We start from the raw sequence: 27,426 nt of genomic DNA on the forward strand, positions 1-27,426 counted from the left end.
CAAAAACTGCGAACTCGAAGAACTGAAATGAGATTGTTAATTTTGTTCATGTTTACTATGACACCAAAAAAAAGGCTGATTGACGGTAGTGTCCTCATTAAAGCAGCAACGTTGACGCTTAGTTCAATCTTTTGCCGCCACGAACTCAAAATCCGAGAAGTACGTCTCCTGTCCTTATTCTTATTTTTTCAGATGCAGTAGCGCTATTCGGAATAATTCTTGGATGTTAATGTTGCACAGTCTTCCCGTGTACTATGCCAAACACCAATTATTTCGATTTGTCCCCGAGCTCCTCGCGCATCGTATGTTTTTTTCTCACATTTTTCTCGCCTGTCGTCAGCGGCACGTCCTTCAGGAGTTCAAAAAAAGGGATGTCTAGTGAGATTTCTTTTTAACTTCTCGCCACCCTTGTAAGCACTACGACTGCCCATACATTTTCCTTTGGCGAGAGAACATGCTGCTCGTTTTTGTAACGCGCTATGTGGATTTTAGCAACCCTTTCTGTGGATGAATTATGCGCTATTTAAACCGTATCCAGGCTCGCTCTGCTTCAGTTCTGCTCCTCCGTCTCGTGTGCGTGTGCGTGTGCGTGTGCGCGCGCGCGCGCGCGCGTGTGTGTGTGTGTGTGTGTGTGTGTGTGTGTGTGTGTGTGTGTGTGTGTGTGTGTGTGTGTGTGTGTGTGTGTGTGTGTGTGTGTGTGTGTGTGTGTGTGTGTGTGTGTGTGTGTGTGTGTGTGTGTGTGTGTGTGTGTGTGTGTGTGTGTGTGTGTGTGTGTGTGTGTGTGTGTGTGTGTGTGTGCGTGCGTGCGTGCGTGCGTGCGTGCGTGCGTGCGTGCGTGCGTGCGTGCGTGCGTGCGTGCGTGCGCTGTCATGTGGTCTAAAGGAGAGGCCCTCTTAACATGTAACATTGTGGTCGTTAATTTTCATGCACTGCGCACCGCGTCTGCGATAAAGTAAAAATGCAGCATTTCTTTGATAAATGAACCTGGAACAAACACGTTAAACCCCTGTCGTGGAATTGGAAGGGGACCATAATTTTCAGTATCGCAAACGAAAACAAATCGCGTATTCCCTTTAGTCTGGAGGCCTATACATTTGGAGATGCGAAATGTTGTTTTGTTTATTCCGATGTCCACAAAGTCGATTATGGTGCCACTGATCTTTCTGAAAACTTGTTTCTAAAAAGCGACTAGCGAGAAATATAGCGAGCGCGTTAAAGAGTGTGATCTGCAATTCAGCCGAACCGTTTTCCAGCTAAGCAATTTGTCGGCTCTTTCCTTGTAGCACAAGAACTTAGTCTTGTGTTTTTATTTTTCTAATTTTATGAAGGCGGCCAATAGGACAGCCCTGTTTCTGCAGAAGAACTGTTTGCGCCAATTTGCGCTGGCACCCCTCCAGGTGCAAGCTTTCCACTTTAATGTTAATTTCAGCAGTTTTTCTCCCGTGCTTGTATGTATTTCTTTGTTTAAACTCATCTTCAAAGACAGGGCCGGTGGTACGTGAATGCTGGCACGTGGCGCAGCCAACCTCCCCCCTTCGACCCTCTTGTCGCAATAACCATGAAAAGCACCCTGTAGACTACCAGTGTGGGTTGGCGTATGCAAACGGGCCGCTGTTTACTTGACAGGCTGGGTGAACACGCCAAAGCGTTAGTAGAAGGGCAGTGCAGCAACCTAGCAATACATTGGAAGGATTGCCCTGGTAAATGTTACACACATGCCTTGGGTTGCACCCACGTCCTTATAAAATACAGAGGCTGGGGAGCAAGGGCGCCTTTGAAGCGCTCATTAGGCACCATCGATTCTCAGACTAGCGTTCCTATAAATGTGTCCGCAGTGAGCAGAGTTGGGCAACTGTTTTCCCCGTGCCGATTCGCGGTGCGGCGATCACGTGATCCCGCTGATGTCAAATTTTCCTATTTGTTTCGGCTCATACCCAACGTATGAGCCTGAGGGGGCGTTTTCATCTTGAGCGCAGTCTGCTTTGTTATCCGACTGAGGGGATAGTGTGTAGCCCCCACCCGGAGGAGGAGGGGTGCCTTCAAATTGCCTTCGCATGTGGCTCCTGCCACACGAGAAGTGGCTTTCCCGCAGTACTGGCAACATAATGGCGGGCCTTCGCGCAACTCTGCTGCCTACGGGAGCATATGCAGGAACATTTGTTCGGACTTCGTAAGCACGCCATCCGACAGCCTTCTTGAAAATGAAACAGCTTATTTGACCGCACTATTGGCTGCGATGCGCCCGGGAATGATTGTATTTTTTTTTTGCCGTCACAATTATCTCATCTTTTTTATCTTTGTTGCTGCTTCTGCATTTCTTTTTTCTGTCCATAGTCGTAGCCGGCGGATTAAAAATCCAGTTGACGGTCAGCGCGTTGCGTCGTTCGCTTCTTTCTAGTCCCGTGGTTTTGCGCTGTGCTTTGATTCTTGCAATGAAATGAGCGTCGAGTGGAGGTTCCGGACTAGGATATGGGAGGGCCCGGAAGACGCGCACAAAGAACGAATAAGGACTGGCCGCGGCAAAAAAAAAAGGGGGGGGGGGGAGGACACTGGGAACTAAGCTGAGAGGCGAAGCGTGCACATGTAGAAGCAGGGAAGGGAGCGGCACGACTGCAGGCGTTCAGGTAGAGCGGTGAGATAAGTCGCAGACTTCCCCAAGCGCAGACGAGAAGCATAAATAGAGCGCTGTGGCGTGCTGCTATGGCGGCTACCACCGGAACACACCACTGCATGCAGGGCAAGGGTGGCAGTCACTTATTCTTAGTGAAAGCGGTATAAGAGGGTTTGTTGACACCTGAAAATGGCCGGACGCGAAGATAACTCAAGGGAACTACGCCAGCGCAGCTGTTGGTATACCGGGTGTTTCGGGTAAGCCCCTATAAGTTTGAAGCAGTAAAGCTTTAACGCAGATTTCGTATTGTTCAGGTCCCTACAATTTAAAAGGGAACAACCAGCTTGCACAAAAAGACGAATTTTTCGGTTATTTCTCTACTGAGTTGAAAATTATTTTTGGAAACTCTACGCCTACAAGAAAGCTATATTTAAACTGTGAAGAAGTATGCCTGTTACGCATAATTGTTGCGTAATCATTAACTGCATTCTCAAATTTGTTCCCTTTCAAACTGTAGAGACTTGTGCCTATCTTGCATACACAACACGGAAGCTGCGACTGCGCATCAGGTCACCGTTGAATGTGAGACGGGAAGCAAGGTCGCCTAAGTCGAATTTATAATAAGAATGTTATTTCAATAGCTTTTTTATTCACGGTGCCCTTTTAATTCCACATTACATTCCACAGACGTGCTTAATGTATTCGAGCTAGCAAGGAATAGGCGAAACGCCTCAACGATGCGCGGCACATTAATCTTGAACTAAGTAGATGTTTAGCGAGAAACTCAGATCTGTGTTGGTTAGGGCACTTCACTGAATGTCATGATGCACGCAAAACATCATAAACAAATGCGCCGCAAAGCCATTGTGTACGGCTTAGGTTGACAGTCCTTTGAGGCCTAACGCTAGCAGGTTCTCTGGGGACCGTCTGTTAACTGCATGCGCATCGATGCACATAGGCTCTATCTGCGCTCCTCTCTCCTCTCAGTTCTCCTAGTGTTTCGTCACTTCATTCCCCTTCCGCCAATGCAGGGCGGCGAACAAAAAAGTCGGTCTGGTTAACCCACTCACCTTTCCTCCCTCTGTTTCTTTTTCATTTGTTTTTCTCGCCCCTTTCGCAGCTTTGCGAAGAGAGATAAGCATAACTGCTAACTTTCTCTCCACCTGTCGCCATCTCTCGGCGAAGTTTCCGGAGTTCTTTCATTTTCATTCCACAGAGTGGAAACAACTCGATGTAACCTTTATAACCAAGCAAACCAAAAGGTGTCCACGCTTAAGCACTGTAGCGTTGGTCTGCTCCTAATGAGGCAGGCGCGGCGTAAGTGCTTTCTGTCGTTAGTTTCAGCGATCACCCGTAAGGCAGCATGGGCGCGCTGCATCGAGCCAGCTGTCAGCTTCAGAAAGCTTCCCCAAAAAGCAGCGCATCGACTGGTCTTCGGTAACGTGCGTAAGTTGATATTGAGGCCCACATAACTCAGGCGCACCATGTCAGTGCAGCTGTTCGTATAGCACATGTTTCAAGGTAGATCAGTTTCTCTTTTTTTTTCGAGTAAAAGGAAGCTTCTTTGCTGCGTGGTAATGCCAGAGTTGTTGGACGTCAGAAAATGGGTGAATCACGTTTTTCGTTTCTGAATTTTACTGGAGGAACACTACTCCCTGAATTGAAATTTCAATTTTATTAGACCGATTTCACCAGCACTTGCGCTAAGCCACCGCCGCCGCGATGCACTCTGGGAGTTGTGGTACACCTTCCGGCGGCCTCGTCGGCGTGGTGCGTAGCATACGCGCGAGAAGCAGTCCTGTTTTCGTCGCCACACGATGTTTATCTGTGTGAATGCTGGATTTGTGAGAGAAGTCAGTTCATCTGAGGGGTGTCACGCGCTCCGACAACTTCGCGAAAAATAGGGCCCCGGATGTTTAGTTTTCACGAAAAGAAAAGGTCTCCAAGACAGAGCGTGGTGGTGGTGGCGGTGAAAGACATTTATTGACCATCACTGATTACAGAAAGGTGATTGCGTTGGGGCTCTACTGGCCCTCTCCTCTCACAATACTAGTGGAGCCCCTATTCCGGGGCCCCATTGTCAAGCAACGCCGGCGGCGTCCGTTGAACTAAGGCCCCTCGGGTATTGAGGTCTTGACAGCCGAGCAGGGCGACCTGCCAGTCCTCTCTAATGGGGTTGGGATTGGGGAGGGGGGGGGGGGATATGTGGTTTTGACTGGCACGCCCAAACCATGTGGAATGTGTCGGCCACCTCCCCACAGAACTGGCCCGCGCCATCAAAGGGTGGATTGAAGCGCTTAAACACAGTCGGGCACAGCAAAGTGTTGTTGAGAACTTTGATCAGACAATCTCGCCCTCGCATTCGAAGGCATCACCGATTACTGCAAGGAGGATCGGCGCCACTACCCGGCCCCCTGTAAGGGACTGGATCGAGCTGACGAGTGCCTCCTCGTCAAGATAGAGCGTGGAAGCTGGTCACAAGAGGCAGCTGAAGAAGTCCTGTTCAGCACATTTACCCGTCTTGTCCCTGTTGATCAGTGTACATTGGCAAATGGTAAATTTTTAAGGTCTGAAGCTCTAAAATGCCTTTTACGTGCCTCTCATCTTTGAGTCAGTCCCTTAAATTGACAACAAGACAGCTTCCTTGACACGTTCCTGCTGCTTCGTCAAATCGTCTTTGCAGCGATTTCTGCTTGATATAAGGTTGGAAGTGAACAACTGTGCGAAGTTTTATTGTCATATTCAGGAATCTGTAATGTGTGTTTGATGCGCGTATTAGCTCCTGATACCGCAAGCCCCCATAGTATGATAGTGCTTTCTCTGTTCCGTGGAATGAGAGAGCGGGGTTATAAAACCATGCAAATGTGCAATAATTCCTGATGTTTTGTTGCACATCGGTCTTTGAGCATGCGTGATATTTCCATTTCAGCGAGAGTGAGTCGCACGGGAGGCGCCCTGCTAAAAAAGATTATATTATCCTAAATCAAAAAGTAATTAGTGTTGCAACAAATCTTCAATATTCAACTTATTTGTCATAAATAAGAAACCATTCAACCTTAACTTGGCGCAAAACCTCCCGGATTGGATTCTGTTTTTCTCATTTTACGTTGAATTAGTACAGGCATTTGTCGCAACTCTATTTTAAATTTATTATGAACATTATGAAGGAGCCAGCACAGCAGCGCAGGCGTGTTGGTTACTCATTTGTAACGGAACATCGCAGAACAAGGGACGAGAGACAAGGGCTCACTTACAACTCTTTTTTATGACAAATATGCCTTAAGGCTCGGGTTACCCCTCGCACCTGTTGGTATCTGTTGCCAACCAGATGAAAAAGCACCTGATTCAGGCTGGGCCCAAGCAGCAAGCTGAGGCAGGGAAAATAAAAGAAATGAGGCCGGTCGTAGCAACAACGCATGTTCACAACGTTTCCCATCGCCTGAAAGGCACTGGTCGAAAAGGTGGCGTGGGTGTCGTGATGACTGCTCCTAATAAACTGAAAAGTCTGTGCAGACGAGTGAATTCGAACCCGACCAAAAAGAGGCAGGGATGCCCGATAAAGCACCGAACCCTCTTTGTGGAGTGTACCGAAGGCCTGGTGTATTCGTTGCCAGTGACTTGAGGAAAAGAATACATAGGACAGACTGGCAGGTGCATAAATGAAAAACTACTAGAGCACAAAATGAATTTCGAGCAAGCTTGCAGAAACCTAGAAATTTATTGCAGAGACAGCCCCTCAAAAACTTGTGCAGCGTAGTTCGGTAGTTCGACAAATGTAAAGCACTGGCTAATCACAGAGAGCAGTTAGTCGGCGAAATATTCGAGGCAGCTTCGATAGCGAGGCTGCGCGACCATTGTGTCAGCACTCTGTTGCGTTTAAGAAGAAAGAATTGGACATGTTAAAAATGTGATTACAAATCTTAGGTTGTCATATTAGAACGCTTGAATGGTATAGTTGTGACGCATGTGTTTTGAAGGTGTCAAGAAGTTATAAGAAGCCGTGTTACTTCGAAGTAAAAATGAGTTGTAAGTCAGCGCTTGTCTCTTGTTCCTTGTTCTGCGCTGTTCCGTCCCAAATTATGGAGGAACATAGCGCAAAAGAGTGGTTTATGGCTTATGGGTGTTTAACCTCCCAAAGCGACTCAGGCTACGAAGGGACGCTGTAGTGAAGGGCTCCGAAAATTAAGAACAGCAAAACACGTGTCACACGGGAAATCGTAAAATCCGAACGTATTTCTAGGCTTGGGGAGGGCTGCGTCAGCATGGACTCCATCGCCCTCTCAAAATGCTGGCATATGCCGCATGCGCAGACAATAACCGCTTAGGACAGCATTTGCATGTTTGTGAATCGTTCGAAATAAAAGTTGTTGGAAGTTCAGCGATCGTCCTTGTCAACTCTCTGGCAATCACTGTCAAGCTTTATACCCAGCTAGTTAATATAAAAACGTATGGAACGGGTGTACAAGTGCAGGCAGGACAAAATATCTGGTTCACCGGAACTTCGTACAAAGAGATAAACTAATTTAAAGACTGCATGAAAACAATAAGCTGTGGTTTGTAACCATTCCGTTATTTGCATTTTCAGAGAACCAATTCATTACGCTCGTTGTTGCATTTTGCAGAAGAGAGAATGCGTCTGAAAAACGGGAATCCCGAGAAAAGATAACTGTATCATCTGCGTACTGAAATACTGAGGTAGGAACAGCAGTGGATAGTTGAAATACAAAATAAAAAGTAGTGCACTTAAGATTTATCCCTAGGTACTCCGGTGTTTGTCAATGTTATTTTACTTCGGTACAGTCCAATGCTAACAAACTGCGTTCATCCTATGAAAAGTTAAGCTGGCTCAAAAAAGACTCGCGAAATCCAATGAGTGGAAGTTTTATTAGCAAAAGACAATGGCATACACTTTCCCAGGCTTTCCTTACATCGAGAAAGAGAGCACATACAACGTGGTTGGCGCCAAAAGTTGACTTTAGGAATGTTTAAAGATCCTAGAGGAGAGCTTGTGTGCCTTTACCTGGTACAAAACCACATTGGGTGTTTGAAAGAATATTAGCATTAAGATACCAAGTAATTACTTGTAGTAATGTCCTTTTAATATTTTAGACACTGAAAATGGCAGGTAATTTTTGTGCTCAGTTTTTGCACCTCACTTTAAGGGGGGGGGGGGGGGGGGGGGGGATACCATGGCTTTTATCATTTCTGTGAGAATTACGTCACTAGTCAAAATATGATTTAGCACTGATAACAGTTTCGGCGTAACTCGTCGTCTGGAATACCTTCAACACCTGGTGATTTATTGGATTTTAAGTTAAAGAGAATTGGCTTAGGATCATTTTTCGAGAAGAAAAGGAAGGTGTGCAGATTTACGTACACTATTTCGCAGTGTGCAAAACTCTGGAGACAGTACCAGTCACGAGTGAAAAATATCAATTTAGGCCATTAGAAACAGTTGCCAAATCTGCAGAGAAGTGTGAAACAAGGGATCGCTGTTCGCTGCTGCGTTTGTTTACACCTTTAATAATTTACAACAGACCACACATTTATAATATCTGAGCGAGCTTCTTACAATTCACCGCGCAGCTGATTTCGCTTTGCCAGTCGGATCATATAATTATCTTTATTTCTACATATCTTAAATTTCAGTCGCAGTTCAGGATGGTTAGGAGCCCGTCTTGCTTCAGACCAAATGCAGTTTTTTTTGCCTAATTGCCACTAATATTTAAGGCAATGTTGTTTGTTGTCTCAGCGACGTGGTTTGACTTTTAAAGGTCTTGTTCATATACAATAGAGTATATGGACAAATCCGTTGTATAAATTAGCTGGAGAGTTGGGTTGTGTTGGGTTTAATGGCCCATAAGGAGCTAAGGCTATCGCGTTCCAGAATTAGCTGGAGAGACTGCACATAAAAAGTACCAGCCGTAACGTGTAATGTATTGAACTTAGATCAGCAACGGAAGTATCCTTTATGTTATTGCCACATGAACTGTAGGAATGTTCAACGGGAAGACAGCAGCCGAAATAATGGTCAATACCCCCTTCGTTTGGACAATAGCGGCCTGTGTCACGAGGTTGGAACACCGGACACTAATATGTTCACTGCAAAATTTAACCACTTTTTCAAACAAATTCCCCGGGTGTTGCTTGATGCATTTAGCCTTCTAATCGCCGTTTCTAAATCAGATTGAGATGCACGGCGACTGGACGCAGATGATGTCAGTATTGATAATGCATAAAGTACACAGGTGTTCCTTAGAGATGGGGTGATAAGGCTGTATCGAGTTCTGGGAAAAGAACAGGCGGACATTGCAACAGAGGAGCCGGTAAGCAAACAGCAAAACTATTGGTGCCTAAGGAGTGCATAGTCGTAACACAACCACTTCCGCTTGAGGAAAGCAAAATACTATTTCTGACACAGACCACATGTCTTTAACGAATACGGCCGCGCCCCTTCTCCGACGCAATGTGCAAGTGTAAGAAAATGATAATAGGGTACAAAATATGAAGCAAGGGTGTCAGCAGAAACACTAATTTCGGTCAAAAGAAAAACAGACACATGGAGAGTATGAAGTAAGAGTATAGAAATGGTTCCATTGTTTTCGAATGATGCGGATCCGTACACGAGTGACTGTAAAAGCATTGCCGGTGTCAGCCATAAAAGCTTGCAAACTTCAGGAAAGGTACCGCTCGTTATTGAATCGGCAACGTGCATAATTAGACTAGGTCATCAAGATCGATCCACTTGCATCAATGCGAACGAGAAGACCTCCTTCAACCCCATTCGCAAGCACCCTTCCATTTAGGGTCCAAACATTTTGTACGCCTTTTCCTTTACCCATACACGAATCAGACATAACAAGTCCCGTTTCGCGCGTGTCCAATTATTGTTGAATTATATACGAGAGCTTTGATCCTGGCTAGCAGAAGCAAGACTCTAGAGATTATTGCTAGCATTCAGCCACTTTTTCTTGACTGCTACAGTCTGTGCTTGCATCCATCCCCGTGAGCTGGGAGCCTGTGAAGAGCAGATATATCTGAAAGCCTAATTCCAGCTTTCCTGCTAGCTCGCCAAGTCGAGATGCCAGGCCCTCATTGTGCCCAAAAGGGGAGACCATGTAATTCTAAATTCCACCATGTTGCGTTCCTGCTCCGAAGCATTGACGTCAGTGCTCATGTTGTGGACAAGTGCAACAGTAGAGAACACTATTTCGCACTAGGCACATAGCTGACCGCGTTCAGCTTCATAAGAGGTACTGCAGAAAATACAGAGTCGTATTTGGAGCACAAAAACTCGATCAACTTCTGTATTTGTTCGACAGTCTAGGCCAAACTTTTCCTCGTGGTTTAGAAGGAAGGTCAAGAGCTCTTCTACTTTAACCGCCAAGGCTTCTGCTATTGCTTTAAATTGATCAATTTTTCAATTTGCCACCGATAACTGCTTTGAGAAAGAAACATCGCTTCGCGCTGTTGCCGATCGCTTATTAGGATCGTACCGGCAGTTCTGACAAAAATACGTTTTAAGCCTCTCAGTAGCCATCTCAGTACCGGTGCCCTCAGCAACCACGGGGCAATTCTTACCAGGATGATACTCCGTTTGCAGTAATAACACGTTAAAAATTTACCAGAACGCCGCGGTGGCTGAGTGGTTACTGCGCTCGGCTGCTGACACGAAAGATGCGGGTTCGATCCCGGCCGCGGCGGTCGAATTTCGGTGGAGGCGAAATTCTTTGAAGCCCGTGTACTGTGCGATGTCGGTGCATGTTGAGGAACCCCAGGAGGATGAAATTATCCGTAGCCCTCCACTGAGTCGCTTTGGGACGTTAAAACCCCATAGAATCAAAAAAAAAAAATTTACCGTCTACTGGTAGCAAGTGGCAACAAACAGCACGAGAAGTAGGCATTTGGCGCAGTCAGCGGCGAAGACTGGTAATAAACAGGCGAATACAAGCGACTCACCTACTCACAGCAAGGTAAAAAACGGTCAAATGAAGGTCGCAGTTTGCCGCTAACTACATAGAAGCTTCACTGATCTACGCTGTAAATACACCGCGATATAGGCACCATAATGACAGTGGAGATGAATTCATCGCCACCAGTGGCGACAGAGAGCTGGCCGGAAGTGTCGTGGACAGCACGTCAGCATTTTACATCGCCGATGTGTGTCCAAAGACGTGGCAACTTCTTTAAAAGCAGATATCTCCCCATAAGCTGATAAAGAGTGCAGCTTGCTAGCTTGCCCAGAGCAAGCTAAAAAAAATGGCGAGTTGTAGGTCAAAGTTTGCCCACTATCATGATGGGACAAGTGGTTGTCAGCCGGTGACTTTCTAGCCAGCTGCCGCAGATTTCGGCGCACATTTACAAATCCGGCGCGCAGCGAGGAAAAACGCGCGCGCGCACGCCGTCGAACGTACCAGAACAACGGAGAAAGATCCTTCGATTTCCGGTGAAGAGCAAGTAATTTTGCGCGTATTGAAGCGACTATGAAACAGTATTTACTGTACTGCGGCTAAGAAAACCTGACGTTACCCCGCCGCAAGAATATTTTCTACCTTCATTAACACCGAAGATATAGGAGATTGACAATAACTTTCATCCTCTCTCCTCTGAACACATACATTCTGGCGTACCCGAAAAAAAATAAAGAGAATACAGCATTGAAGAAGCGTAGCTTGTTGGGCCAGATGGTGCGTGGTACGTAGAAAACCAGCGGAAGGGACGCGTTCACAAGCAGGAGAAGTACACCGGACAACGCTGGAAACACAACTGAATTTTTCTTTACTTGGTGAAATTTCCAACAACAGAAGAGGGCGCACATGCGTGAGAGCAACCACACACGCTATCAAAACAACCGGAACAAAATATTGATTGAGCGGCCGAAGATGCCATGCGGCAACCTATGTCCCATTCATGAACCTGTGCTCTTCTTCCGCGAATCTGACAGAGCTGTCGCTGACGCATTCAGTGCCCAACTGCTTGATTTTTGAAGACTTCTAAGATTTCTCGATCTATCTGAACACGTTCGGACTTCATCCCGCGCGTAAATACGTCAGGCGTCGACGCCTGGTTTGTTTATTTCCAATGAGCACACCCGCTTGTTCGCTCGTCAGCGCAATACCTTGTGCTATCGCGGGCGCATCATTGCCCAGGAGCTCAAGACACGACTTCTGCAAGTGACCACCTCTATAGGCTTCAAAGCCATACAGGCGTGCTCTTCGTAGAAACCAGCTGCTGAACGCCGACGACGGCAGCAATAGACGTTTTAGCATAGCGCGAAGACTCATCTCAGGCATACCGTAACCTTATTGAACAGCCCCTTTCACAGCTTCTTTAAGACTTTTTGCTATGCTCGAACAGCGCATTCTGCTAAACTTTGTGGGCGGACAGAACGGTGTTCGGATATATACCGCGGTGTTGAGCTCTGGAAAGTGGCAAATTTCCAACAAGTGACCGGCGTCCAACTGTTGCACAAAGCTAGGCGGAGAAAACCAAAGCGACCGAAAAGGGTCAGAGGCCTTGGGCTGCGCTATACCTGAGCTGGCGTGGGCTAGCGGTATAACTCCGATGCACTCCCTACGCAAGCAATCAAAGTCAAGCAACACCTTGTTCTGAATTGGTGCTGCAAAGGCAATACGCAGCCACAGCGTCATTCTCGAGTTTCGGTCAAGCTGAAAAGTACTTGTTCACGTGGCATTGGGAGCGCATGAACGAAATTTCGACGCCTAGCAGCTGCGCATTCAACGAATGTGACTCGAACGGGCCACTAGAACCCAGAGCGCGGAATGTACAAAGTCTGTTGTGAGCTCTGTTTAATAACATCAGCAAGCATTTCCTTGTTGCCACAAGAATCACAGAGCTGTGGGCCCAGCAAAGCATGTTCTGGCTGATGCACAGATCGTGCCGCTCGCGGGCCCATCCAAGCATTAAAACTGGTGTCATGACTGAAGCCATCCGGTTATGTTCCAAGAGGCCCATAAATGCTGATGATGCGTAGGGCGCGCGAACTGCTGTCCAAAGGAAATGTCTTGAATCGCGTGACTCCGATGGTCAGCGCTAATGCCTAAATCTCGATGTGGTATTTTATTTATTTTTTCTGCGGCGCTACTTGAGCCCAAACGCAACCATAGATGGCGAATTTCGCCATTGATGCGATGGAAAGAAAACTATAGCGCCCACACCGTAGGGCACGTGCTCTGTGGGATGGCCTCAGTCGGTTTCCGTTAGGTAAGCAGCAGCATTTCTATATACGCACTGCTCCACGAAGTGCCGCCGCTCTCCTAAAAGCCAGTCTCCCATCTCCAATGAAGTAAACATACGGAAAACCTAAATGAAGGTCGATTGCGAATCCTGTCGAGTAAACACCGTGTGGGTGGGAAGGTGTAAGGAAAGGGGGCTGCGAGCACTATTCCCAGTGTAGAGGCTGGGCGCCCTTGTGGTGTCGATCTAAGCACGCTCGGAACACTGTTCGCTGGCTGAACATGCGGTCCGTAATGCTCTTTTCGTGCAGAGAGCAGCGATGCGGAGTAAGGTAGTACCATATGGGCCACAACAGCTAAGTAGCCTAGCTGCTGCTTACTCCTTGTAAAAGATCGTAAGAGAAAGGTGCATTCATAGCCCTCTTTTTTTTTCCTTTGCGCACCTCCTCTTCTCCGATGCTGTATTTGACGAACACAAACGTTTCTGCCACGACCTGCGCATACCATCGCAATGCTTGCGGCGACATCTGTAACAGAGCTGCTCGAGGCTTTTTTTTTTGTGTGTAGACAGGGAAACAAAGAGGAAACAGCTCCTTGGTGTTCCCCGGAGCAACCTCACGAGGCGCTCGCGTAACTTGTAGCCATCAGCACCGACCAGGAGCCAAACTTCGCAGCATCACCAATCGTCATGCTGCTTTACACTCAACGACCTCTCGGTAGATACGAAATACATGCGGGATCTTTTAACGCGACAGAGTCAGAGCAGACGTTCGAAGGAAAAGCCATGCGCGTTGTCACACTAATACAGCATTGGGTCAGAGTGTTGCGACGTCAAAGGTTGAGCTGTGGAACGAAAATGATCAAAACTCGATTTAAATTGTGACTACGAGGCCGTAGCGTGACTAAAATGTCATTATGACGTATAGGGACATAAAGTAATTCAGTTTCGCTGAAAAGAAAATTGAGGTAATTAGTTGGTAATCGAACCCAAGACCCTCGGGTTCGATTGGGCTGAGGCACATTCGTTCGTCTCGGTCAAAGGGAGAACGTGAATGTCTTGTGGTGTATCACGTGGTCTATACCTCCAGATGTAAACTAGTTCTTGCGTGTAATTAAAAGAGGAACTTATTAAGCAAGAAAGTATCAAATAACCATTAACGCTGTCGCGTCATACCCTCAAGGCAGAGCTGAAGTGTCCCCCTAATTTTCCTTTTATTTTCTGGCGCTAGAGAATCTGGCGAACGGACTCGGACTAACCAACCGCTTCGCAATAGCACTCAACACTTTCATAACCTCGTACGGTTGTCGACACAGAGATTAGTCGTTGTCGGCGTGCAGCCGTTCATTTCATTTTGGATAGCCTCCTTGCTACAGCCGGTTTGCCTCCGTCATAATGGTGTACAGCAAACAATCTCGCCATCGAGAGGCCAACAAGAGCAGGCTGAAGCTGTAGCAAATATACTATATGGCATTCTTAGGTCGTGACAGAAGTGTAGCGCAATCACTTTAGGGGTTTCCAGAAGTGTACAGGTTTCTTATGTAGGGTACCGTAACAAAAGTAATCCCAGCAACTAAAAAAAATAATTACCGAACAAGCAGTAAGTATGGTATCTTCCTTCTATGGCGCAACAAATAGCGCAGTAAAAAAAGCGTTGCCTGGGCACTGTCGCCGTCGTCTCCTTCCTTAGATGTTCGTGTCTGTCACTGCGCTATTCGCTGCACCATGACGTCGAGTAACCAACGAGTGCCATTATCAGTTCTTGAGCGGTATATCTGCAGCGTAATATTCGGTATGCCAACTCATGTACTTCAGTTCATTTTATTCACATATGCGTGTTCGATTTCATATTTTATGCACCGTCAAAGGGCCAGGCAATGGCAAGGACAAAACACAAAGCGAGTGCTCTCCGACAAAAGTTTTTTGAACTCAAACACAATCAACACCTCAAACTAGCAAGCGCGCAAAAAAATCAGGACTCCTAAAACCCGCCTTAAGGGTATTACGCGCCAGCGTTAATGGTTGTTAATCCGAAAACATTACCAGTCACATTACGAGAAAAGCCGGCGGCGTGTGTAAGTGTGTGTCGTCGCAGGTGGTGCAGAAAATCCCAGCGATGGCAAGAAAAAGAAGGTGACGTCATCAAGCGGCCGTATGACCCACACAGCATGCCGAGAACCGCCACTTCAGACAGTCCTTTAGATGTCGTTCGTCTATATAAACTCCCCACTGGCCGACCTCCATGTGGTGCCAATTTTCCCGACTAAATTCGCACCAAAATTGTGACGCAACCGTTTGTCGTACAGCGTTTCAGGTGGTGTCATACGATTTGTCATTGCATATAGTTTACCTAATAGTCAAGTTGGAGGCTAGCTTGCGAGAGGGATTCGACCCGACGACATATGCACCTTCAGTTGTACACCTTCCAAGACTATTTATCTCTTCCCTTAAGGCGCGGTTCAAGTGTACACCGAGATGTGAGAATATTATTGCGCCATTTCCTTTCCTCAAAATTCAGCTTTCGTACAAAAAAAGTAATGCAACCGCTCGTTGTACAACATTCCGAGTGGTGTCATACGCGCGCGTGTGTGCGTGTGGGCGGGTGCCAATGCGCCCAGGAACAGTGATGCTTTCGCATTCCCGCACGTAAGCAGTCTAGGTGTCTCTGCCGAAATGTTGCCACTTCCTTGCTTAATTAGTACTCATTTTAATTACACGCCCTAATTAGCATACATCAATGAGCATACTAGACCACGTGACACACCACAAGACACACAAGTTCTTCCTTAGCCAAAGCGAAAGAACTTGCCTCAATGATCCAAGGGTAGTGTGTCCGACTCGCAGCCCAAGGGTTATGGGTTCGATTGCCAACTTCGATGCCAAATTCGATTGCCCATTTTTTTTTTCAGCGAAATTAATTGGATTCACATCCTTTTATATCATCATGACATTTCCCTCATACTACTACCTTATAGCCACAATTTCATTCAGTGGCAATCATATTCATTCCACAGCTCAACGTGTGGCGTCACAGCCGTCTCGACCAATCCTGAGGCGCTCCGTCCCATCTTTCTGCCTTGTGTTGTGTCTTATTTCGCGCCTGTAACCAGAGATGAACAGTTACCAACTTGCCCCGCAAGACGTTCTTTTAACCTGAATTAGCGCTAAACGCTGCCGCGTTAATAAACGAAAGCGAAAGGAGGTCCTTCGAAGGCTGTCTAGACGTCGTGAGGAACACTGCTCATTTTTCACAGCTATTTTGAGACGCGAGGTCATATTCGTTAGGAAACTTGGCTAAAGCATGCTTGAAAGCAGTTTTGAATATGAAAGGCTTCCGCTTTCCAGCGGTCGCGTCTGTCCTTGAGCTTTATGGCGACACTTCTATTGCCAGCTTAGTCTTTTTGCACGTAAAAAAAAAGCCCATGTTTTTGAGCACTACATGCAGTGGGCACTGCTTCGAGCCGCTTGAACGTAGACAAACACACGCTTCTTTCTATTTTTTTTCTTTTTTGAATGAGGTTTGGCCACACCACGCCTTCCTACGGGCTGCAGTGACTAGCGATGCATTAATTTTATAACTCAAATTCTTTCTTGTGGTAGCCTCTCTGCATTTATCACCGTGGTAGGTGACGATACATCTATAAAGCAGGTCGGCTGGAATGAAACTCATTCGTTTTTGCTAAGCGCACGATATGGTCCCTGGCACTCCCCGGAAAACTGACGCCTCAAAAAATCAGAATCCCAGAACGCCTGCTCCTCGCAAACGCGTGCTTATCACTGTTCGGCGACGGGCACGCGCTATTCGATTTTTAGATGAAGGGGAGAAAAAGGAAAAATGTTTGCCCTCTTGGGAACGCCACGAGTAGTATTAACTGTCACGTATTCGTAACAGAAACAACCACTTCCCACCTCGCTAAAAGCGGCCCTAGAAGCGTTCCTTCTAGTCATATTTTACAATCTCAAGTCTGTTGTGCCGCACGCGCGCAGTGACGGCGCGCCGTCGACAACGAAAAGAATAACGACCCGCTTGACCGCCCGCGTGTCCTATCCCAGTTTGACTGGAGCGTCTGTTAGTTTAGGAAAGATATATTGCGTCTGGAACAGTGAACGCTCATGGGTCGGAGTTGTTCTCTTTCCTTTTTAACTTTCTCATTGTGCCTCTATTTATTTGTTTGCGTGTTTGTTTCTTCCCTCCTTTGCTTGTTTGTCTGTTTGTTAACGCGATAGCGTTAAATCTCCTATTCTGCAAAAAATCTGGCGTCATCGTCGGGGTTAAGGGAAAACTCCCCGGAGAAGCGACCTAGTTGGGCCACCTAGGTCACGTGGTCCACCGGATTGTAAGCAAACAGAACACCCTGGCAAGTGGCGTTAAATTAATGACTGGTTGCGAGAGTACGCTAGGGACTAGCGACCTAGGGCGCACAAGCCCCGACGGTGGCGGCACCTACCATCGCAGGTAAGTGGCGCATCGCTTAACCGCTGCACCACTGCGCCAGGAGTGGTATGAGGACTCCCCGGGATGTATCAATGTAAAGTCGAGAGTGGCCAATTCCGCATATGTGGGCATCAACCCATTGGCGCTCTCGCGTCATACCTTTAAGGCAGAGCTTAAGTGTCTTTTCCACTTTTGTTTTTAGGGTGCTAAGAATTAGTCTGTGACGTAAACAGACGCAGTTTTTGAGGGAAAGGAGGAGGGGTGGAAGAAAGTGGATGGCTTTTTCCGGTACTCGGGGAGCTGCTGCGGGCATGACAGACACCCCCCGCCCCCTTCACTTATAAATGGGGACCACAATTCCTTCTTGGTCCTAACGTCGCATGTTTGAATCTAGTGGGAGAACCTTTTTAAATCTTATTTTGTCAACAATAAACGATTATTTTGCTCTCGTGCTGACATCAACATAGCAAGAAAGAGCCGTATAATCTATTTTTGCTAAGAGCGAAGATTGGATGGAGTTTTCAGCAGTGTCCCACTAAAACCGGTTTTTTTGGTAGTTTGTATTGTTTTGTCCCTTTAAAGCCAGACTTTGTCGCTCAGCAGCAGTATTCCTGCGCCCATCGGCCCTGTGTTTTCGACGTTCTAACCACAAAGGACAAAGCAGCCGTCATAACAGAATGCTTGCGGACTGCTCGCTAGTTAACCCGACCGCGGCGGCTGCGTTTTTATGGAGGAAAAACGCTAAGGCGCCCGTGTGCTGTGCGATGTCAGTGCACGTTAAAGATCCCCAGGTGGTCGAAATTATTCCGGAGCCCTCCACTACGGTACCTATTCTTCCTTTCTTCTTTCACTCCCTCCTTTATCCCTTCCCTTACGGCGCGGTTCAGGTTTCCAACGATATATGAGACAGATACTGCGCCATTTCCTTTCCCCAAAAACCAATTATTATTATTATTATTATTATTATTATTATTATTATTAGTTAGGAGAAAGCGCGCCTATGCACGCTGCGAGCTTACCGCAATGGTATCGCAACAGTTGCGGCACTGCTCGTGGGATGTCGTTCTGCCCAGTCTTCTTCGAATCCCAGCAGCAGAGGATAACGCTTTGGGCTTGCGCTTACGGCAAATGTTCGTCTCTTTTCTGCGCTTTGCCAGAATTGCCATCATCTCGCACTGAAATGAAGGCGCGGTGCGCGCGAAAAGAAATTAATGCAGTCGAGCCATTGGTCGTAACGGGAAAGGCCAACACGAGATTCTCTTCTCGAGTAAGCAAACCGGCGGTGAAACTGCCAGGTCGTGGCCACTGTTGCTGCACAGCGCAGTAAACTAGACAACAGCCGTTCACAAAGCGCGCATTGTATACTCCTCTGGCATGAAATAATTCACAGCAGACAGGCTTGGCTGTGCACACGGGTTCACATCTTTCTTGCTAGTTCGTATCAATCAGTCTTTTACCGTCACTAACAGTTTTTAAGGCTGTGAGCTAGAAAGGCTGATACGTGGCGGTATCAGTCTACGTCAGCAAATGAATTCCTCTGTATGACAGAAACGCAGTTCCAAGGTAAAATTGTATATCATCACTTAGAACACTTCGCACGTTGTAAACAGCAACTTACGAGATTTAAACTTCCGAAGCGACACATGAACTATGAGGAACGCCGTAGTGGAGAATCCGGATTCATTTGAGCAACCTGAGGTTCTTTAACGTGCGTTCAAATCGCGCAGTACATGAGCGTTTTTGCATTTCGCCTCCATCGAAATACGGCAGCCGCGGCCAGGATCAAACCCGCGACCTTGGGATCAGCAGCCGAATGCCAAAGCCATTGGGCAACCGCGGCAGGTACTTTGCATATTAGCGCGACAGCATGAAAGGCCTCATGTCGCAGAAAATCCGGTGTCGGCGGTGCCGTCGGCGTGAAGGAAAAATTACGACTAATCACCAGGGCGTGACGTCACAACCACATGACCTTGCGAGGGTAATTCAAACGCGCCCCTTGCGATCACACTCCTGCTTCCCGTCCCCAGTCGAAAAGGCAAAGGAAATGATGGGCTGGTTATGCATATCAAAGAAGCCAATAGCCACAGAAACCAAGGACCAAAGGGGATTTTTTTACTCTTTTTTATTTTATAGCGTCGATCAAAGTTGGTAAATATTTTATCGCTCAAAGATTATAGATTAGAAAACCAGAAGAAAAACAACCACATGACGCCGGTAGGAACCGAACACACGACCTCCGAATTACGCGCCCGGTGCTCTACCAACCGAGCTACGGCGACGGCTGTCATATCTTTTGCTTCCGGGGGTATTTAAGTTTACGTGTGACCTAACCTTGAGAGTGTTCACCAGTGTCACCTCCATAAGCGGCGGACGTTGTACGTCCTGTGTTGCCGCTGGTGTGACGTGGTTCGTAACCCTCTTATGTTTCCTATGGCATCAAGGCTGCCAGAACCGAGGCCCTCGTTGAGGAGTTAAGCAGACAAGAGAAGGGAATTGAGGGGCTCGTTATACATATGGGGGAAGCTAACAGCCACAGAAACTAAGGAGCAAAGGAGATTTTATTTATTCTTTTTTTTATTTGGCGGTGTTGATCAATGGAGATTATTAGTAAATACTTTATCGCTCAAAGATAATAGATTAGAAAAGCAGAAGAAAAACAACCACATGGCTCCGGTGGGAACCGAAGCCACGACATATATCATTGAGCGATAAAATATTTACTAATAATCTTCATTGATCAACACCACAAATTAAAAAAAGAATAAATATCTCCTTTGCTTCCTGTAGTCGTTGGATATATATATACACATGAAGAAAGACAAAAGTAACCGAAACCAAGGGGCATAGGGGATTGTTACTATTTTTTTAATATTTGTAGTGCCAGTCAATATGTATGTGTGTGTGTGTGCGTGTGTGCGTGTGCGTGTGCGTGTGCGTGTGCGCGCGTGTGTGTGTGTGTGTGTGTGTGTGTGTGTGTGTGTGTGTGTGTGTGTGTGTGTGTGTGTGTGTGTGTGTGTGTGTGTGTGTGTGTGTGTGTGTGTGTGTGTGTGTGTGTGTGTGTGTGTGTGTGTGTGTGTGTGTGTGTGTGTGTGTGTGTGTGTGTGTGTGTGTGTGTGTGTGTGTGTGTGTGTGTGTGTGTGTGTGTGTGTGTGTGTGTGTGTGTGTGTGTGTGTGTGTGTGTGTGTGTGTGTGTGTGTGTGTGTGTGTGTGTGTGTGTGTGTGTGTGTGTGTGTGTGTGTGTGTAGAGCCAACAGTCACCGAAACCAAGGTGCATAGGGGAATGTGTATTTATTAATTTTTTTGAATGTGTAGTGCTGATCAGTGGGTTAATAATACTTATATTAATCTATTGCTTAAAGAAAATTACGTATAAAGCCGCAGAAAAACAACCACGCCGCCGGTGGGATCCGGACCCACGACCTCCGAATATCGAATATATATATATATATATATATATATATATATATATATATATATATATATATATATATATATATATATATATATATATATATATATATATATATATATGCTGCTCCGTCAACGCACGGAGTCGACATGGTGAAAAAGACAAATTAGTGATAGCGTAATGTTTTCAGGACGTTAATATATGCAAAGTAAAATAATTGCAAAGAATACAAATTGGTGCGAATTAGGAGGGATTCGAACCCAGGACTCTTGAATCGCGAGACGGGCACGCTACTCAAAGGCCACAAAAGTCTTTTTTTTTTATTGCGTGGAAATCAATTCCGCTGAGCTGCCAAATTCTTCGCGTACACACGTACTATACCGCAATGCAGACGCACATTCTCACGTCTTCGTACACTGCACTCCACCAGCACATCAAAACTGCGCGAGACATGCACATGCGTTAAGAACCGGCAACCATTCAGGCAGCCGGTCCTGCGCAGCATAAAGCCCCCGCAGATGAACGAGGTGGTTCTGCGTGTCGATCCAACATGCGGCTCTTCAACAGGCTAAAAAGTCCAATCAGCATTAACAGATCGCACGGAATCCCGGAATCTTTCAGAACAGGCATGAAAGTTATATAGCGTACGGCGATATGCCAACGTCCTTTCTGACTTTCATCTGAAGTGTGCCCCAGAAAAACAATGCATCACGGCACCACACGCAGCAATTTTCGATGATCTCTGGTTGGCCGCACAGGCCACAAACGCTCGTTAGTTTAAGCGGGATAGAGGTAGACCTGGTGAATGCTTTGTGGTCTGACTTTGTTTGGGGCCTTAAGGACATGTGCTGATGTGCGTATAGTTATTTATGAGTATGCTAATTGGTAATTAAACCACATAATTCGATTTCTCAGATGGTTCATTGTACTCGCACGGTTTGAGGAGTGTGTATGCGTGGTGTATTGATGTTCAAGGCGTGATTCGGACATCACTAGTCGGCGAAAGAGAGGGAGGTATAAACCCGCTGCGGGACTGTCACGTAGTGAAGCGACACTACTTTACCATTAGATCTCAGCTGTCTGGCTGAAAGTATCCATCAGTCGCGGAGTCCGCCGAGGGGCGCTGCGATCATGTTCGTTTGCGGAGAAACGGACCCCTGGAAACAGATTCGGAAACAGGTTCGGAAACATGGATTCGGACACACGGATTCGGAAACATTCAGAACTATGGATTCGGAAACAGATTAGTAAACATAGATTCGGAAATATAGATTTGAAAAGCATAGATTTGAGAAGCATAGATTTGGGAAGCATAGATTTGGGAAGCATAGATTTGGGAAACAGATTCAGAAACAGCGATTCGGAAACGTAGATTCGGAAACACATTCGGAAACGTAGACAGACATTCGGAAGCAGATTCAATTTCATGTGAAGCACGGTGTCCGGAGTTGTTCTTAGTAAGTACGGAGCATTCCATTCCGTGTACTTTATTTAATGCGGCGCTTTGGGGCTTCAAGTTCCAAGTTTTTATCGATAAAACAGAAGGACTTTGGTTAAACAACACATGTTAGACTAGGAGGCCCCAAATTGAAAACTTCCGGGTGGAGGGGGGGGGGGGGGGGGTGACACATTACAAGGTAATGCAAAATGCTGCGGTGATAGCGTTAGCAAATTGATTAAAATTTTAAACAAGCAGATAGCCTAATGCAGTGAAGATAAAACACTTAATTATTTGGTTAGACATCAGTCAATAGCCTCATGAAATGCTGTTTAATGCGACTCTGAAATTGATGTAAAGCACGTGATTTCATTTCAAAGGGCAAGGCGCTCCAAAGTGATATGCCAGCAAATTTACTGGTAAATTTGCCAGAGTTCTAACCTCAGGAAGAAGAAAATTACAGTGCTCAGAAAATCCTGTGTTATTTCTATGACTACAGAGGTCAATGAATATTATTGAGGTCGCCAACGGCCCCAGAGCGCGGATAACTTTCTCGCACATTTTGGGGTGCATGTCACTCGCGACCTTCCCTTTTACTGCGATCCCTGGCCACCTTCCACCGCAAATTCATTAAACGTGGGTCCCCGTCAATTTCGAGCAGACGTAATTTTACAAAAAAAAAGTGTGTTTGTGGCATCTGTAATGCGTTCAGTGCGGTGCTGCAGCAGTAAATGTTTGGTTGGCGTCGCGCGGAGGCTTCCCCGGCGCATTCTCAAAAGTCGACTGCTCACGTTTGACGAGTGCATGTGCTGCGTTGCTCTCGCAGGTACGGGCTGGAGCCGTCCTTCCAGTCGTGCACAATCGACTGGCGCCACAACGACGCCAGCTACAAGTCGTTCACGGTGGTCTACTTCGTGCTCGGCTTCTTCGTTCCGGCCTCCATAATGGTCGTCTGCTACCGCACTTCCGCCGCGCACATCCGGGTGCCCAAGCCCACGGTGGTGCACCGGACTGATATGAACGACGACTTCTGGGCAAACCAGGATTCTGTCACCACGGTGCGAGGACTTTCTGTGCGTTTTTCGCGTCGCGTTAGTCCCAACGTTCCAGATTTTTTTTTTTTTTAGCTCGCTGCTCAAGTTTTCCTTTCCTTTATATAATTCTTCCATTATAGCGGGCAAAACTTATAAAACACCGTTCGTGCCATGGCCAAAGGGTAGCTTCTAGCCCATATAAGCAAATATACAGGCACATACGGTAAACATGAGTGTAAACAAAAAACAAGAAAGAAAGCAATTCTGCATACATCATTCAAAATGAACAACTCTGGAATAAATGTCAAGCAGACAACGATATACATAGGCGCAAATCAAAGGAGGCAAGCAAATTTTGACGCGCGTTGGTATACTGCAGTGTTATATGCAATAATTTACAGGGCATAGTAAAAAAAATTCGCAGCTGTAATATGAACACATCAATGTGTTATCAAATGTGCTTTTAATCGCTTGGAAAAAATGTTGAATTTTTAAAGCACAACTAGTAAACAATTTCATATTTTATCAGCCTCAAAGTGAAGGAAGCATTCATCGTATTAATTTCGTGTTGGAGGCAGCTTATAACCAGGTGACAAGGTTCTACTAGCACCTGACGGGTACTAAACAGTTGCATGTAGAAAGTGTAGCTGTTAGGTACTTACTATGCTGTGAACGCATATTCATGTCGTCAATTGTGTTAAAATAACGAAAGGTCAAATTTATTATTTCTATAATAGTAGTTAGTGTTAGTGTAATTGAATCTGGAGTAAGTTATGATTCTCAACGCCTGTTTTTGAATCGTATTATAGAATCCCGAGTATTTTCATAAGTTATGCCTGAAGATTGAGTGCAATATGAAGCGGCTAATTATGAATGCTAAATACAATATCCTTTGTTTGTTGAGGTCCAGAATGGTTGCGGACGTTAGTTTCAAAAAGACTGCATATATCTGTTCCTGCCAAACCAATTGTGGCTCCTGTTCAACACCCGGGCATATAAATGAAGGCGGATGTGCTATAAGTTCAATACTCATGATGCTAATGTATATATACTTTTTCAAAAATGAAAGGTCATGAATTGAGTGTTTTGTCCTTTACGGCTACAGACAAATCACTCAGCATTTTCCTTCCGCATTCACATTGGCTTAAAACTCGATAAGCTGAATCTGAGACACGCGTATCGTTAGCGTATATTAGAGTATTAGAGGAGCGCAGTCTTTGCGGTTAACATATAACAAGAAAAGTAATCGCCCAAGCGCTGAGCTCTGCAGGACACCTGCATGCATTTAGTGCAGTGCGGATGATTTCTCATTAATCACTTCGTCCTGAAAAGGGCTGCGAAGAATGCCACACTGTATCAGTTTTTCCTAGGGTAAGCCATGATCTACCTCATCATAAGCGTTGCCTCAATCAGGAAAATTAACTCAAATTAATTTATTGTAATGAAGCACTACGTTAACTGTGATTTCAAAGAAAACTTCTCTGGAAGTGGAATAAATAGACAGACAAAGAAAGCATCAATGGCTGAAAGGGTGGCGTGATCGGTGGGAGTAATACGCCTCAAGCCCGCCACTCCAAACTAGGGACGCGCGGAAGGGGACAAGGCAGAAAAAAGGAAAATGTGAAGATGTGAGGTAGTGATGGCAGAATAGAGCGATCTGTATACACGCAAACGATACCGCTTGCAAAATACACGCACATAGTAGGCTAAGAAGATAAGCGTGTCTTCAGAGACAGGTGCCCAAGCGTGTGTAACGCAAAAACTGCACCACCGCTCTTCTACGCGCCGTGTTTGTTCAATTTCTTTCCAGCACCTTAGAGTCTTCACGGACAGGTAGTGGAACTCCAGTTGTTCAGTAGTCATATGAAGCGCTGTCCCTTCATCAGAATATTGAGGGAAGATGAAGTATTTGTTCTAGATCTGTGCTGTTATTCACGTAGTACATTTTAATGTTCTGTGGAAATGTAAACCCATTTAGCAAGAATTTTCTTTCTCAAATGGTGTTAACTTCATTGTGACAAATTATTGGTCTTTCCATAGACAGGTGTGATCGGTCACTTCAGTGAAATATCAGGAAAACCGTGATGATACTTTGTGATGTAAGATTGGTTCAAATTTGCGCAGAACGGGAAAATAATACGTCCTGGTGTTGGCCCGAGGATCTGGAAGTTTTCGTTAATCAGCCGTATACTCATACCGTTTAGTCTAGCCTCTCTATTTTTAGACATTTCCAGGAGAATACACAATTTCATTAAGTTTTCTATCAACCATGAAATCCTATTGTCAAAACTTTCGTTAGAGCCTCAGCAACACAAATTTGCAGACATTGTGCCAATGAAGGAAGGGGGGGGGGGGGGGGATTGTTACCGCACAATTTTACTCACTGACTCGCTCAGCAGCACTTAATCCGTCAGTGCTCATGTCAAAGGCTTCGGGAAGAACAAGGTGCGCCAAAGGTTCTCAGGCCACATGGCCATGCTTTTGATGTGTGTGCTGGGGCATTGAAGACATTTCCTAAGTTCAAAATCTCTCTGCGAGGTAGGAGAAGTATCCTCCTTACTTCTGAGAACATTGGTAGCTTCACAGAGGACTTAAGTGTCCGAATCTGCTGCTCAAAAGCAGACCATGTGGCCTGGGGATCTGTGTACACGTGACGTTTTCTTTAATTATTATTACCAGTAAGATCCCTTAACATTTGTGAGCTTTTTTTTCTTTTCAGTGGCCACTTGTTTGCTCTGCTCGATGTACGTTACACTTTTTTTTAGCTCTCACCACTGACACAGCTTTGTTATGTATTTTATCTATGGCACAAGTTTTTGCCATCTCTTTGTGTTCCCTTCCATGACACTGGTAGTCCTTAACTTTCAACATTTCAAGAATTCGTTAGAATTGGAAGTCCAGACAAACGCGAATCCTTCTGTCCACACGCTGCCTAGAGAACTGAGGCTTCCCCACAACCCTTGTTCGTTTTGTTTTTTGTGTTGGCAAGATCTAGGTAAGTTATCCAAAGACGGAATGACTTACTTCGAGCATACAACACAAGTGTATTACTATTTTTTCCTACTGCGCTTTTAAATTAACTTTTTTAAAATTGGTATTAATGTTATTTAAATTAGAGAAAGGTGTTAGAAATCAAACGCAATTACCCAGCCATCCAATAATCAGTTTGACGATAGATAATTTCTGGTAGAATATTTATTGCAACAAAAACAGACAAACGGTCTGAAATAGCTCCTCATAAGCACGGCCAGTAGTGCGCCTGTTGCCTTATTCGTTTGCGCGTGTCATGTCCAAGTCATGGATGAACTTGTTACTGGCATGAGTCAGGTGATTATGTTGTGAAAGTGATAGGAACGTAAAGCGAGTGCGTACTAATTGTTGATATTTTCTGACGTGTCAATTTTAACGCCTCGTAACAATCATAACAAGGCCAGTATAATATAATCATTCCTTTCCTTCCATTCTGCTACGTTCTTATCGTCCGCTGCGGCAAATAGGCAGATCCCACCGATACGACAGAATAGGGCAGAATATAAATGTTACTAGTATTTTTATCGTCCCGGCCCTGGTTGCTCACATATTTCTGTTGGCGCAGGAAAAGCCATTTCAGGTTATTCGATAAAAGAGCTTAGAAAAGAATAGGATAACTAACAAATGACACCCATCATGAGCGAGACAGAGAAACCTCGCTTCAATATTTGGTGTGTGGTATCCGCCTTTTCAACGCGCCTGTTTGTGCGCTAGTAATGCTGCAGTCGGGCTCCCAAACCGTTTCTGGTTTGGAATGAAAAGCGGTCGGACGTGTTTTGAAGGTGATCACTACAGGCTCTTATTTTATCGAAAATACTAAAAGGAATACATGAGCTTAGCTAGCCGTAGGACTCATCTATTGTGCACCATCATTTTTATTGCAGACTAGGCGACTGTCAGGCCAGGAAAAATTTATTATTCCGCTACAGCCGGAACAGACGCGATAACCTTAATAACGCGCGAGAGTGCACACTTAGCCCTCGTGAGGCGTACGCTGTGAGTTAAATATACAGGTATCTGGTGCGCCCATATTCATCGCCGTAGACGGCCGTAGTACATGTCCTATTCGCTGGCATTAGGAGCACGGGCTACATTCGCTGCTCTGTCGAACGCACAATCACGACACAAGCAAGTAACTCGTGTTTACGTGCAGAAAACACGGTTACTAATGCAATGACGCTGTGTTCTGGTGCCGTATCCTGCGCTTCCAGCTAAGCGCTGCAGTTTCAGCTGATTACGGCCGACGCTCCTCATTGCCAATTCAGCACGTGGCAC

General features: G+C 45.9%; 1 protein-coding gene across 3 annotated transcripts in view; it reads left to right on the top strand.

Annotated features, from left to right (window-relative positions):
• Positions 1 to 27,426, top strand: part of LOC144115664 (visual pigment-like receptor peropsin) — a 396,267-nt gene that overhangs the window by 336,597 nt on the left and 32,244 nt on the right. For all 3 annotated transcript variants that reach the window (XM_077650120.1, XM_077650119.1, XM_077650121.1), the window contains one exon: positions 22,914 to 23,145. In XM_077650120.1, coding sequence (XP_077506246.1) covers positions 22,914 to 23,145 — 232 coding nt within the window. The remainder of the gene's footprint in view (positions 1 to 22,913; positions 23,146 to 27,426) is intronic.

Source organism: Amblyomma americanum, chromosome 1 (assembly GCF_052857255.1).
Source record: "Amblyomma americanum isolate KBUSLIRL-KWMA chromosome 1, ASM5285725v1, whole genome shotgun sequence".
Classification (NCBI taxonomy): Eukaryota; Metazoa; Arthropoda; class Arachnida; order Ixodida; family Ixodidae; genus Amblyomma; species Amblyomma americanum.